Raw genomic sequence first — 15,275 nt, 5'->3', positions numbered from 1 at the left:
TTTGGGAGTTTCACCGGGGGTCCATGTGGGTACACGGTACACTCTACAAGTCCGCTCCGCGGTTCAGTCCCGCTACAAAAATTCTCACCAACACTAAGCACAACACTACGTGACAATGGTTACCGCAGCAGTCTCGCGGGACGTGGGTCGATGCTCGCTGGAGACTGCCAGCGCCGAAAGTTAACGGGTGCAGGGGGGGCTCTATGAGCGGGCTCCTAAGTTCGGCGAAACACTTAAATGAGTGATACGATCTGCAGCACGGTATCACGATGAAGACGGTCGGGATAGGCCCGGTTCCGTAAAATACGCGCCGAGTCGACTTGGGCAGCGATGAATTAAAAGAGTTTTAAATTTAAAGATTTAGTACAGAATAAAATAATCAAAGAAAGAAAACTTGGATGCTGCCCACGGACACACGTCTGTTCCCGGCGCGGAGTGGTTGGAGACTGCCGAACATGGCCGCCTCGCAAGGAAGAGAAACTTTCTCTTCTTTGTGAGTCGGCGTCAAAAAACTTATATTAATTGAATTTACTCTATTACCAGTTAAAACATGTTCCAGGTGCCCAATTAAAATGTAGCACCTGGTAATTGGTTGCTTAAGGCTTAACAATGGTTTTAATGTATTTTATTATTTAAATTGTGACATCAAGTTGGCGACTGTAAATTTACTAACATATTGTCCCAATGCGAATTGTTTTAGAGGGATTTCTCCTATTGTGACTTGATCATAGTCACGGGCATTTTAATTAAGGCCAGTGGCCGCGGTGACTGTTAATGAGGTTTGTTGTCTGCTCCGTGCGTGGTGTACTCGCCTGGAGTGGCTACGACGCACTCATTACATGTCGGGCAATTAGTAATTTCGTACTAATGGCTTTTCCCTTAATTGAATTATGGGTTCGAGCTTTCGGGGTTCCGTACCTTTAAATATCATTATGTCTATTGGGGTCACGCCCGAGGCGCTCACCTGACTCAATCCGGCTGGGCAAGGGGCGCGCTCCGAAAACGGGATACGGTACTGGCGGTGGGGAGCACGGGCTTAACGGCCATGGTCGGTACGACGTCATATATTATTATTATGTATTTTCAATAACAATGTCTATTGCCCTAGTGTATAATGACAATAAATATTATCAATTATCAATTATATACACACTCAATGAAGTGCTGCTGAACCCTGAACCATTTTTCTAAATCAGCTGCTTCTGAATTTTGAATCTAACTCTTTTTCGGCTGCTGGAGGAAATAATTTTGTTACGAATTTGAATACCGTGTTTCAAAATATAGCATTTGAGTATGCTATTACATTGAAAAATGTGTTTGTGAATATTATGTGTGTGTTAAAATTCGTAGATGAAAGTTATAGTACTTATTACAAATTATAATTTAAATCTAAAAATAAAAACATTTTACTTATAGTAAAAATTTGTGTACACGCATAATTTTAAATAAATGTATAACTCGCACCAAAAAAAAATTATATGATTAATTTTGTTAATTTTGGAAGACTTACCAGACTGTAAGAGTTTGTATTTATTTTTTTCAGTTTTACCAACATTTAATATACTTTGTTTTTTATATTGCTTGTATTGCTCGATGAGAAACCGCATAACCTTTAAAAATAATGAATAGTGTTATTATATATTTGTAATTACATACTGACAAAAACATTGTGATTTGTTATTTTTGTATATTTATGTCGTTGATATAGGAGTAATTAATGCGCGCAATGGTAGGTTATACTTAAACGATTATACGAATAAACCCCATAATGTTAAAGGTGACTGGTGTGGCTCTCATAAATTAATGTTCACAAATTTTGAATTTTTAAGTGAAATTGTAATTGTTTGTTTGGCCGTAATTTTGTAGTTTGAGAATTTTCTGAAACCACAGGGAAAAATTAAATGAAGTTTAGTGGCTTTTGTACCTAAACAAAAATTAACCATGAAAAACAAGGGATTTAATTCATAAAGACTTACCATTCTCATCTGATCACCTTTAATCTTTAATGATGCCAATGTATAGAACACATTAAGCAGTAGTTCCTCCTTCTGAAACACTACAATATATTATAATATTGTATTTCTTAAAACATGATTTAAAATTTACCACTTGTCAAGAATAGCAAGTGTGGGGATGCCAAAGGAAGATAGAAAAATTCGAGAGATTGCTAAAAGTTCTGGGTAAATATGTAGAGTAGCGGTATTTGTGAAAAAAAAAAATGCTAAAAATCAGAAAATACTTTTATTATATGCTCTTTCACTTCCTCTTTTATAAACAACCGGCGGAGATAAGAAATTCCAAATACTTTAGGAGATATTGAATGTTTTAATTTTCATAGTTGGGCGATATTTGTTAAAAAAAAAAAAATTTAATTCTGAAAATACTTTTACTCTATGCTCTTTAACTTAAGCTGGTATTTTTGAGTGCATTACAGGTATTACCATAAAAAAAAAAAAACTAGAATAAATTATGCTGTTGTGTTTTTGTGACCATGTGCCTTTTTAAGTTGTCATGAAGGTTTACAGTGAACTTCCTACACAATCTGAGGTTTGTAACATAGAGACAATGCATACTACGAACTATTGCACTGTCATTTCAAAATTATATTAGGTATTACTCCGAATTACCTAAACAAACAATAAAGGAAAAAAAAAATTATCACTTTTTATATTTAATTCCAATCCCTATAAAACTGTATTTTATGTAATGTATATTTGTATGTTATTTTTAATTATGTTATTTGTGGAAGTTAAGAAGAAATATTTTTATTTCTGCTGTTATTACCTACAATGTCAGTGGAAAATGTACTCTGATGTTTCCTGACAGCCAGCCAAAGTGTTTCAGTTGAAGAGAGAGTGTAAATTCTGCTGTGCCCTAGCGTGTGTGCGTGATGCGTGTGCTGAGCCGTGGGGGCAGGCTGGTCCACACGAGTGCGAGACGCGCCCTGGGTCTGGTGCCGATAGTCATCGAGCGGACGGGCCGGGGCGAGAGGGCGTACGACATCTACTCTAGGCTCTTGAGGGAGCGGATCATCTGCCTCATGGGGCCGGTGAGTCACTGTTCCTCAGTTCGCTCTGCCCTTGCTAGCTGCCCGTCAGACAGTTTCACACCACACGGAGGAGCTGAAATTTTCAAAGGCTGTCATAGGAAAGTTTGGCATGCCCACTCAGAGTGCCATGCATTGTGCAGAGCTTCAGAACACACATGATTGAAAAATTGCTCATGATATCTGTTTCGATTCAATTATAAAGAGTATTTTAGAAAATTTTGAAGTTTTATGTTAGTTTTTTCTTTAGTTTTATGTCTGAACTGTACAATATAGAGAGTTAAGTATAAAAATTGTGCGTCTATTTTTTATATCTACATAATGAATATATTCCCAGATAGATTACCCTCTTAATGAGTCCTTCTAGTCAGGAGTGCTAGTGTATGTGAGGTGGAATGCTAGACTCCCTGATGCATCTAGCAAGGTATCGCCTCTTGGTGCAATGTTGTGAACTGGCGCGCAGTATTTCGTCATGTATAGGGTAACTGTGAAACTTTGAGAGATGGCTATAACATTTTATGGCATAGATATTAAGATTCCTATAGTACTTTCAAGAATCTCTTAAACGCTTATCATAAATTGACACCACTCTGGTAGCTTGAACAGTTTTTATTTTTAAGTAGCTTGGGTTGTTCTGAAGCTCTTCATGCGGTATATTTGTTCATGTAGGCAAGACCTTTAAGTTATTCTCTCTTAAACTTTTTAGGCTCGTTACATTCTTATGGCAGTTATAATCTTTTAATGTTGATAGGGATGCTTAATAAAATGAAATTTTTTTAAGTGTTTTAATTTGTAATAATATGTGTGTTCTGTGCAAAGAAGTAAAGCAAAATGAACCTGTTGTTTGGTGAATTAGTTGAGTTTATTAATGCTGCCTCTGTCATTTGCTTTGTCCCAACATGCTTTAGCAGAGTTGTGTTTGTTTGTGCGCACAGATCAGTGACGACATATCTTCTCTGGTTGTGGCCCAGCTCCTGTTTCTGCAGTCGGAGAGCAGCAAGAAGCCAGTGCACATGTACATCAACAGGTCAGTGACTCCGCTCTACGGCAAGGGGTCCACGCAGGTTTTGCAGCGTGAGGATCAGGCTGGAAATAGTTTTCATTCTTCCTCTCAGATAATGCAGTGTTAGAATATAAGAGTTGGGAGACGAGTGGATTTGGGTCTAATATTAACTCATTTGTCCTATTCTGAAGCATTGGTTTTAAAAACAATGTGATATTTAAACCTAATTTATAATGTCACATTATAGCAATTCTTATGTAATTTCTGGCTAGTTTGTGAAAAGAGAGAGAAAAAAAACACAGCCAAACCAAGGACATGAGTTGACAAATCACGTCCATCCCACCTAGGCAATCCAAATTTTATGCATGGTGTGAGACGCTGTCGACGTGACCGTGAAGTTGTAGGGTTTTCTCGTGCTACTACCATCCCCCCTCCCCCACCCATTCAGTCTGTTACTGCTCCACTGTCATGTCGATGTCCATCATCTTATGACCAGATGTAAATGAGATGTTAAGCTCTGATTGGTGCTCACGTGACTCTCAGAGGGGATTGGGCTGGTAAAATTGACTTTGCTAGAGGCAGTCGACAGCGTGATTAACTCACTGAGGCATTGGGCTGGAAACATTTACTGCTAGAGGCAGATGACAGCTTGATTGACTCGTGGAGGGGATTGGGCTGGAGGCAGACGACAGCACGGTGTGGTGTGTGGGCAGCCCCGGGGGCATCGTGACGGCAGGGCTGGGCATCTACGACACCATGCAGTACATCCAGCCACCCATCGCCACCTGGTGCGTGGGCCAGGCTTGCAGCATGGCCAGCCTGTTGCTGGCGGCCGGGGAGCCGGGCATGCGCCACTCCTTGCCCAATGCCCGCATCATGATCCACCAGCCGTCCGGCGGCGTGCAGGTATGCCTGCGAGACCCGTTCTGGGGAGACGTTTCTCTCGTAGTTACTCCCTTGTTCACACCTGGTGAAGTAGGCAGCAGATTAGAGATGTAGTGCTTAACACCTTGTTAGCTAATTCTGCTGTACTACCTGCCACATATCTGTGAGCCTGACCACAAATGACGTGTCACTATTGAATTCAGGACAGCATGTGGTTGTGAGGGATAAAACAAGCTTTTTTATTTAACACCACACCATCTCCAGCATAACGGAACACTATGACAGCGGTGACAAATTCCTTTCTTGTGACGCTCAAGCTCACAAATATGTGGCGTGTAGTATAACGTAAATAAGACAATTATATTCACAGCCTAAATAAATGAAGTAGACATTTTAGTAGCTGGTTCATTATTCCTAATTAATAGATGTGTTAACTGTAAGTATGCTTTGTGATAAGTTTTTGGACAGACTATTGATGGTTTTTAAGAGTGAAGAAGTGTAAGGATTTTTCCACAAAATGAATTTTTTTAAATGGTCTTGAATGTAATTTCTACTTCAACATAATTATCAAAAGCTATGTCTGCAAAAAAAAATTGGCCAAATCATATATTATTACCAGATAACTAAATTTATGTTTGAGACAGATCTTGTATGTACGCTGCAACAAAGGAGGTCAGAAGAACAGTTAGTTCTTACTCCAACTATTCCAAGCTTATTTACTTTATTATTTAGGTGGTACATGTACTCACATTCATTTTTGAGTTTTCTTAAAATCTCATTTTGTATCGCACTCAACATTATCTAATTGAACAGCTTGTCGTCACTTACTATCCAGAACATGGTTGGATATAAATGGGGAGGTTTACATTTAGAAACGACACAAGGAAGAGTGGCGGATCCAATTTGGGGAAGGAATGGTTTTGAGGGGTGGAAGAACCCTTTATTGGCCTAAACTATGCCTGGATAAAATTATGTTTTTGTGAATAAAACTGTTGAAAAAACACTTTCTTGATTACAAATCCCTCCCTTTATGAACCTCCTGATCTACTGCTGCCAGCAAGAATGGGAAACCCCTTTGGGTTGGACTGTTGTTTCTTAAAAAATAATGAATAGATACAGTGCTTACATTAATATACAAAGTACATAGTATTGAAGAGAAAATTAATTTGAGTGAAAGAATTGCAAAACTTAGCTAACCATTAATATTAGATAAAAGTGTGTACCAGTAAGTTCAGAGGTATTTCAAATGTAAATTTATAGTATGTCAAAGTATTTTTAGTTTGACCTTTAAGAAGAGTAATTTGTAATTCATAGTCATCTTCAAGTAAAATATTTGCAAGACTGCTAGAAAAAGTTAAAAAACTGTTAGCTATTGCAATTCTAGTTTTAATTGATGTTTTCAAATTTTTTTCTTTCCATTCTAAAAAAGCTGCAATATCCAAGTATTGCCCTAATTATGTTTTAAAAATACTCTGAGAAATAGCAATTTAACAATGTAGTATTCAAGCACTTTGTATAAGAAGTGGTTTGTACTATTAAGGTTTTTGTTTTAATGTGATTTCAGTGTACATATGTGCCAAAAGATTTAAGTTGTTATTATACACAATTATTTAATACTTAAAAATAGATAGTAAGTAGAGGCCTGGAAAATTTGTGTTATTTTTTGGAACCAGGCTGGATTGCATAAACTTGTATGTAGATAATTTCATTAGCTGTTATCATATTTTGCCCACTGTGTAGTTAACCCAAAATTACATTACCTTTTTATTTTTGTTTTAAGTTTTTGGTTGGCTTATAGTTATGAAAATGTAAAATTACCAGTGATTGATTTATTCTTTGCTCTTTTCATACACTGGTATTTTCTGTCCAGCCTGTTCCAAAATTATAATGCAAGGTGTCCTATCCCCCAAATAAGCTGAAGATCATAAAAATTAGTTATGATGAAAACTGTTTTTCTAGGGACAAGCAACAGACATCCAGATTCAAGCTGAGGAGATAATTAAACTGAAGAAGCAGATTAATGGACTGTATGTTAAGCACACTGGACTGACGCTAGAGAGAATTGGTGAGGAAGAAAATATGTATACCATTGTAAATGCTGTTAGAAAGCATATTTTATCTCAAGTCAGTAACAATGACTGTTCCCTTCTGTTGCAGAATCCAGTATGGAACGAGACAAATTCATGTCTCCTCAGGATGCCAAGGAATTTGGCATCATTGACAATATACTGGCACATCCACCAAGAGTTACTGACAGTGTTGAGCAAGCCCATTCTGATGGTGGTTCAAACAGCTGAAATCGTTGTTACGAATTAAATTGTACAAACACTCATTTCTATTACAAAAATATATGGTTCTAGGTAACACTCATGTTGCTTTAATTTACAGTTTGTACTAGATATTGGCCAATGTTACTTGAGTACAGTCAAGTCCAAGCCTGTACTCAACTCAATAGTTAATTCTGTTGGCCTGGATTTAAACATAATGTAACAGAAAGTTGTTAAAAAGATGATATTATTTCATTCTTCTTTTTTTTTGTTTTTTGCCTGTATAAAAAAGGTACAGGTATGGTTGAAATAGTGTATTTTACATGCATCAGCTCTCTTAAAATAATAAAATATTACAGGACATCTCTTTGAATATGTAATACATGTTAGATGGTAAACAATACATGTATTATTGGTATAAATCTTATATTATTTAATTATGTTACATGTAAATATATTTTTGTTCCCATTTCTCCACTATCTAACACAATGTCAACTAAATAAATACTGGGTTTTTGCTTTTTTTTCTTTTTTTTTTTTTTTTTTTCTTCGCACTACAAACCACTCGATGCAAGTTCAACAAAATTAAGATCAACATTAAAGTGTAAAAGCACAAATAAATGTAGATTGTTTCATATTAAGCATACATATGGAATTTGCTCTTTCATTGTTTAATAATAATACCAGTAATAATATTAATATTAATTTTAGTTTCTTAGTCTTTTAGTAGTATGAATTTGTAAGGACTAAGAACTAAGAACGTAAGAACCTACAGCAGATTTCTTTGAAGTCATGTTAAATACGAGGATCTAGGTTTTCATACCTCTGAAAGAATGGATGTGTGTACTATTTTTGAGAGTGACCACATTTTGGTGTGTGTTTTACCATTTGTTTTATCTGTTGTTTAGAATTTACCTTCATGTTGCAAGTAGTATATTTTAATTTAAAATTTATCTGTCCTGCTCAGTACACTGTGGATCAAATAACAACTATTTCTCGGCTGGTTGTTTGACTAGAAAGTTGAGAAAAAAGACAATGTAAAAAATTAATTTAACTGTGGTGCAAGTATATGCATTAACAATATTTCTATTTCTGATTATTATTATTGTCACATAATTCAGCATTAATGGAGATTTTTAAAATAAATTTTTTATGAATACATTGTTTTATATTACAGTGGAAAATCAATACAAAGTACCTCACTTTATTAAAGTAATTCTCAGTTTTAAGTACAGGTTTTTAAATTCGTACAAATATTTTATATTTAATAATAGTTTGATACAAAGTATTAAATGACAATTTTTTTTTTTTTTTTTTTTAATTTGATGTTGTACTTAGATTTCACTGTATAGCAAGTAACATTTTGTGCAGAGCAATTTTTAAACATAATATTAGGTAATTTGATAACATTTCAGGTTATGCCTACTAGAGAATAGTTTAGAGCAATGTTAACACATTTTAAATTGTGAAAGAAAAAGTGAACTTGATTTTCATAGAATTTTATTTTGGCCACCACCTAGTGCATAACAAGTTTTACAAAAATGAAATAGATTTGCATAACAGTCGAGTCCCACAAATTCGTACTAGATGGGACTGGACCCTTTCCGGATCACTGAAAGTCACGGAAAAGTTCTCTCTCTCTCTCTCATGCATTTACACAATCTGTTCAAACAATTCGAACCACAGGTCATTTCACATAGTACCAAAATTTAAAACATAGTAGGTAGAGGTAGAATTTCTCAACGCTTGGTTACTCATAAAGGCTTAAGGAATGACCGGTGATGGAGCCAAGTGTGGGAAGGCAAACCCTCCCTTCTGATAGCGATTTATGATGGATAAAAATTACAGTTTTCTGGAAAATAGCGAGCAAAAACGTAAGTTTCTGAACACGAGATTCTGAAACCGCTAATGAATAGGACGTCCAAGATTATAATGGGCTCCAAACCATATGGCAGCCACTAACACAGTGCTCATAAATTTTAGTCACTCAGGGGGTTTGGCATCAAACCCATATCCCTTGCCACATGACAATAGCAGGGACAAGATTTTATGGTGATATGTGATAAAACCTTAACACCATTAAATATGTCAATACTCTATGTAACACCAAAATGGTAGTTAAAACACTCATTTTAGCAATGTAGACATCAAAGAAATTTATCTCATATTATAAAAAAAATATAGTTATTGTGTTTTAGTATTGAGTTTGTACAAAAATTTATGGAAAAAATAGACAAAAATAATTTATTTTTATTATGTATTTTCAATACTTATTTTAATGTAGGCTACTGGTCATGAAATGTTAAAGAGTTTTCATTGACACATTGACAAAGTAATGTTACATATTATTGTTTCCAGCAATGAGTTTTTATAACCAGAACAATGTGCCTACCATAGGTATAACACCTTTTTTTTTACAGTCCTTTTTAATTTTTCAAATCAATTCATTTTAGGGCCACAAAATTCATTACTGTGCAGCTACATGTATTTTGTCTCAAATTTGGTAGTTCTCACAAGCAGTGTCTGTGGTACCCAACTGTCATTTGCAAAGCATCACGTGATGATTTTTACAAACACTGATAACCATTTGACAGAGCAAAAGTGGCAGAAGTACTTGTAGACCATTGGTACATACTCGCCTCGGTTTGAGAACTGCCACATTTTAGGGGCTTTCCAAGTCAGGGGTGTATCTGTGTTAGTGAGGCAGGTTCATAAGTGCGACACTGCCTTGTTCTTCTAGCGCAGTGTCGCCTCTTAGTACAATTCTCTGAACTAGCGCACAGTCTCGTGGTGCATAGGACAACTATGAGATTTGAGCAGTAACCATTATATGGCAGAGAAATTAAGATAAATGTGTAATGCAAGACCCTTGGTACTTTCAAGAACTGTACTAGGCTTTGCATGTCTAAAAAGTTCAGAAAGCACACATTTTTAAGTCCTTTTAACTCGCCTAAAAATACAGTTGAAAAACCAGTCACGGAATCAGAACTACCCATTGTGCTTTTTGTAAACAGACCCCACTCGGATATCTTGAGCAGTTTTCAAATTGCATGGTTTCTTTTGAAGCTTTGCACACCTTATATGTGCCCAGTTAAGTAGACCCCTTAAGACAAGTCACTCACCAGCACCGTTAGGAAAAATTAATTTGGGGGGACCAACCTATCCGGGGGTTGGGAGGTTATGGAATACCCTGTACTGGAGAGGGTCTGGGAGCCTAATTATTTCAAAATTTGACCTCAAAACTAAGATTTGATATCCTTTTAGTCAGTGATCTTGATTATTTTCTTACAGAATAAAAATACTAATATGATTTAAGTAATAATTAGCAGAGAATAAACTTAAAAATAAATGGGTGAAAGAATTGAAACAGACTTTATTTGACTTGATCTTAATCATAATAAAATTAGTGTTTATAAAGATTTTGAAAACAAAACAATTTGAATATAGTTCAAATTAAAGGAAACAAAACAGTAATATTACAAACTAATAATATATGTCAAAATGAAATAAAACATTAAATAATCAACACATTTATTTATTGCTAAAATTTCAAACTGCTCCAAACAAATTACATCTTCGTTCAGTAGCAGATATAAACATCCTGGTGACCTTTTTTGTTTCAACTTTATATAATAGCAGCTTGTTAACATGACATACAGCCTCGTTAATGACATTGTGGATCTCAAATACATTTTTAGCCGTCTTAGGGCACTGAAGCTACATTCAGCTTCATAGCTGGATGCTGGGCTTATAAGCATGTCTTACTAAAGCTTCCATGTTAAAAAAAAAGCTTTCTTAACTTCTTTGTAAAATCTTTCTTGCATCTGCAACACATTTTACATCATTTTTCCTACAGAAAAGGTCACGCTCACTTTGTATTAAATAAATGTCAATTTCTGGGTACATGACTACCTCATCAAGACCTTTTGTGTATTTAATAGAATATTTTCCATCAACATTTGTTTCTTCATTCCACGTTTTTCTAAGATCCGGTTTTGAAGTCCTTGTACAGCCGTGTCTATTATCTCAAAGTATTCTCACCTGTACATCTCTTCAACAGATTGAAAATGGTGTAGTTCGGTTCCTTCACATAATTTTTGGAGCACTTTAAATTTTCTTGGGAATTTCAGCTCCTCTTAGTCAAGAGTGCAGATCTTCAAATGACATTCTTCAAGTAAAGAAGAAAACTTTGCTTCAGTTCTGATTGCAATAAGGCCATCAAATACATGTTCTATTGCAGAACAAAGGCCAGAAACAGTTCTTTTTTTCTCTTTGAAAACTTTTGTTCAAAATTTCAAGAAATTAAATGACCTCAATTTCCATCACCAAACCAAGATATGTTTTACCATCCTCAAACACACTCATTAAGCCATTAGCTCCCCCATACCCCTGTTTGGTTCGTTGGTTGAGAGTCTTAAGATCTAATGGGTACTTATCTAAAACTTACATGCTCTGAGACCGCCTGTAAAGCCACTGTGTTGGACATACAGGATTGATTTTTAGCAATATTGGTAACTGGTCCATCAGCTGCATCCTCAATAACACGCATGAACTCATCTTTAGCTTTTGTGTAAGCAAAAAAGGATTCATAACTGATAAGCGGACTCCATGGTAGGTACTTTGAACAGTGATTGAGATCTCACAGCCTTCTTTCATGATCAAACTACATAGTGAGCTCCACAATGGATGAATTCCGCCAATGGCTGTTTTTTCAATTATTAGTGTTTGTTCCCTGTGTGAATTCTACTCATGTTGGCTGCTCCATCATAAGTCTGACCACTGAGGTTAGCTATAGGTAGTTTCAATTTGCACAGATTGTCAAAAATTAGTGCTGCTACATCAGCACCACAAATACCAAATTTTGTAGAACCCCATGAAACTCTCATGTGGGTCTAAATTCTCATCACATCATCTTACACAAAAACGTATTTGCTCGTCCCCTGAAATGCCCCTTGTACCATTACAAATTACAGTGTAAATCAATGGATTTTGTTGATTTAATTTTTTGAACAATACTTAGAATAATTTCTCTCCCCATTATTTCAATAGGTTCATTTTGAATATCAGAATGGGTATAACTTCTACATTCCTTTTGAAGTTACAATTTTTAATTAGGCTTGTCTTTCACTACTCTTATATGCCCTCTAATAGCTAATCCTTGCCCAACAAGGTATTTCAGACTACTGATAACAGTAATTAATTACTGTCAATTATTGATAACAGTAATTCATGTCTCAAAAGCAATTTACTTCTTGTTGTTTAGCCTTAAGGTGTGACAGTTTCTCCAAAATTGGTGCTTTTATGTGAGCTTGGCTCAGAACAGCCTGAGAATAAGCAATTTTTCTATGGCTTTTTCCCCCACATTTTTGAACCTTTTCCCATTAAATGCTGAATCTGCTTTAGTAGCAAGATCTTTGTTTTAACATAACAGAGCATATTTCATACAATAAAGGCAGCTTACCCCTTCAGATCCAGCAATATGGAGCCAAGTAAAGATCTTGTACCAATTTTTTCTGGAAACACAACTTTTTGATTGAGAGGTTTTGAATGGGAAATCTATCTGGTAGAATTTATGGCTGACTAGAACACGAAAAGTTGGCAATGCTATCACCAGGTGTCACCAATTGTTTTGTTGTTGCAGGGACAACAGTTGGGTCTCTGAGAAGTCTATGTATGTACTTGGTTTTGGTTGTCTCTCTTGCTCTTATATAATTCTTACTTCATATAAATATTATCATCTGATGGAACCTCACCAGCTCTGTCCTCTGAAGTCCCTGAAACCGAATTGATATTGGTATTGACAAATTTGTATTGGTAATTTTTAATAGCATATAGCAGTAATCCTTTGGAATAAATCTCCAAACAAATACACTAAAAAAATCCAACAATGGACTTACTACCCATATTTTACAAATATTTTAAAAATACTTTAGTGAACCCCTCCAGTCTGCAGGCAGCAGACCAAGGGCATGGGTGTCAAATTTTACGTCTTAATTTACACATATTGTTAAACATAAACAAAAAAATACTTTAAACTTAAAAAGAGTAATAAACTTTAATTTACCGTTACAATCTGAATCTACATTTCATTGCTTTTTGAAAAAGGTTAGTATTGACGAACTGAGCTGAGTTCTCTTCATATCATAATACTAACATATCAACTGTTTTAAAAATGGTGCCAAAGCAAATGGTGGTTGTTAAATTAAATGTAAATCATACGCATACCGTATGTGGCATATGAATGCGACATACGAGACTGCGGGAACAAAGACTCTATGGAACTGTCGAGCACCAACCCAGCCCGGCCTGACAAATCTATTTTCTAAAAAAGCGAGTGCAACCAACCGACCACTCGAAGAGGGAAAACATATTCCCCTCAAACCCCCAGCCCGAATCAAACTCAATGCCGAATGGTTACTCACTTTTGTTCTTCTACTTCTATAACATTACAATATTGTTTTGCGATATTATGGTTCGTATATTGTTGAGCTGTGGCGGATTTAAAGGAGCTTATGCGGTGAAATACCGGATATTTCGTCAGAAGTCGTTTACCATTTATGATCATCAAAGATTATATTGAAATAAAAATTCAAACTTTCGTACCGAGTCCGAATATAATTATCTTCTATCTTATTTTAATATAGACAACAGTAACATTCATTATATGGAAATATATTAAAACAGTTTTATAATTATATTGGGTTCCAAGTACCTTACATATGTAAACTATTACATACTTATATCATTTTTGACGTGACAACGTCTAATAAATCGATGAACGCCGGCTGCACGCACGAAAAAGGATGACTCATTGTCCCGTTACGCACATTGTCCTGTTACGCTATTTGTACGCTTGCGCCGCATCTATCTCTCTTCCACTCGATTGGAAAAACCATCGATTTGACTTTTTCGAGGCACATTAAACTTGAAACACTCCCATTCGTTTCCTACTTTTCCTATCATCGTCCTATCATTAAGAGAATAGCACAGATTGGAAGAAGTTAAATAGCAAACATGTATAAAAGTTATATTTAAAATGATCTCTTCGTCAAAGTAATAAACATATTTGAATTAATGAGTGCAAATAAAAGTAAATTTATCAGTTAAATTGTAGATTTCATTTCACTCCTTCTTTGTATCCATACAAAATAGTGATACATAATTCAATAAAAATGATTCAATTTTATTCATAAAAGTATGCGATCATTTCATCAATGTTTTGTTATGACGTCGTCACGTTAAACTATCGTCCGTAAACCGACTTTACAGACAAACAATTTTTTTTATCTCATCAAGTGATTTTGAAAATTCTATTGGCAGGTTGTAAGCAGTGATTGCATAAGGTGTTTATGAGATGCGTTCATAGAGTACTATCCATTTCAGTTAAATGTAGATGCATGTCAAGTCAAATAAACCAAGCAAATGCTATGATACGATACGATCCCTCTGTATAGATGGTTATTTATGAATACTAAAATTTGACGGTTTGTTAGGCATTGATACACGTCATTCGTATTGTGAACATTTCATTCGTCAATGGCTTTGAACGAGGAACTATAGTTGGCACTTGAAAATTGAAAATATTTAACTTAAATACTAATGATAGTTCAAAAAGCATTTGTTCCAACCAACCGTGAGAAAATGAAGAGGCACAGTGGAACCAATACTATTATAAATCATTTTTATTGTGTGTCACCAACACGATTACAGTGGTATTGATAAACTACAACACACAGATCTACCCACAAGCATAACACATGGTAATCTTAATTTCTACCCCCCCCCCCTTTTTTTTTTATTGACGGCATTAAAAATTATTTGTCTCAAAGGAACTAAAAAATATGTCTTTTTCTTGTAATTTATTTTGTTTGGATTAACGAAAATATGGTTACCCTTAACTGGGTAGATGATGGAGGTCACTCTGTACCTTAAGTAACATGTATTTATGGTCTTGGGTAAGGATTTATTGCAGCCAATATGCGGACGATTTCCAATTCCGTTGCGAACAAAATGGTCTTGAAGTTACACAGCTTCACGCTAGGTAGCAGCACCAGGTAGATTGTCGCATCTCGCC

General features: G+C 35.5%; 1 protein-coding gene across 2 annotated transcripts; it reads left to right on the top strand.

The window, feature by feature from the left end:
• The first annotated feature begins 1,553 nt into the window (after positions 1 to 1,553).
• Positions 1,554 to 7,300, top strand: LOC134530243 (ATP-dependent Clp protease proteolytic subunit, mitochondrial). Of its 2 annotated transcripts, none has more exons than XM_063364924.1 (6): positions 1,554 to 1,729; positions 2,879 to 3,049; positions 3,982 to 4,073; positions 4,763 to 4,955; positions 6,894 to 6,999; positions 7,092 to 7,300. In XM_063364924.1, exons 1-6 carry the CDS (start codon positions 1,718 to 1,720, stop codon positions 7,229 to 7,231), a joined length of 714 nt encoding a protein of 237 aa, XP_063220994.1. In that variant the 5' UTR covers positions 1,554 to 1,717; the 3' UTR covers positions 7,232 to 7,300. The 2 variants fall into 2 exon arrangements, with proteins under 2 accessions (XP_063220994.1, XP_063220995.1); XM_063364925.1 differs by lacking the exon at positions 1,554 to 1,729 and adding an exon at positions 1,787 to 2,180.
• The last annotated feature ends 7,975 nt before the right edge of the window (positions 7,301 to 15,275 follow it).

The sequence above is a fragment of the Bacillus rossius genome, chromosome 3 (assembly GCF_032445375.1).
Source record: "Bacillus rossius redtenbacheri isolate Brsri chromosome 3, Brsri_v3, whole genome shotgun sequence".
In the NCBI taxonomy this organism is placed as follows: Eukaryota; Metazoa; Arthropoda; class Insecta; order Phasmatodea; family Bacillidae; genus Bacillus; species Bacillus rossius.
Note: the sequence above shows the minus strand (reverse complement) of the source record. Positions and strands in the feature narration are given on the sequence as shown.

Excerpts from the sequence above, each read along its gene's own strand:
- LOC134530243 (XM_063364924.1), top strand. Across the intron at positions 3,050-3,981 it reads TCATCTGCCTCATGGGGCCG|ATCAGTGACGACATATCTTC; the intron begins GTGAGTCACTGT and ends TTGTGCGCACAG. Across the intron at positions 4,074-4,762 it reads GTGCACATGTACATCAACAG|CCCCGGGGGCATCGTGACGG; the intron begins GTCAGTGACTCC and ends GTGTGTGGGCAG.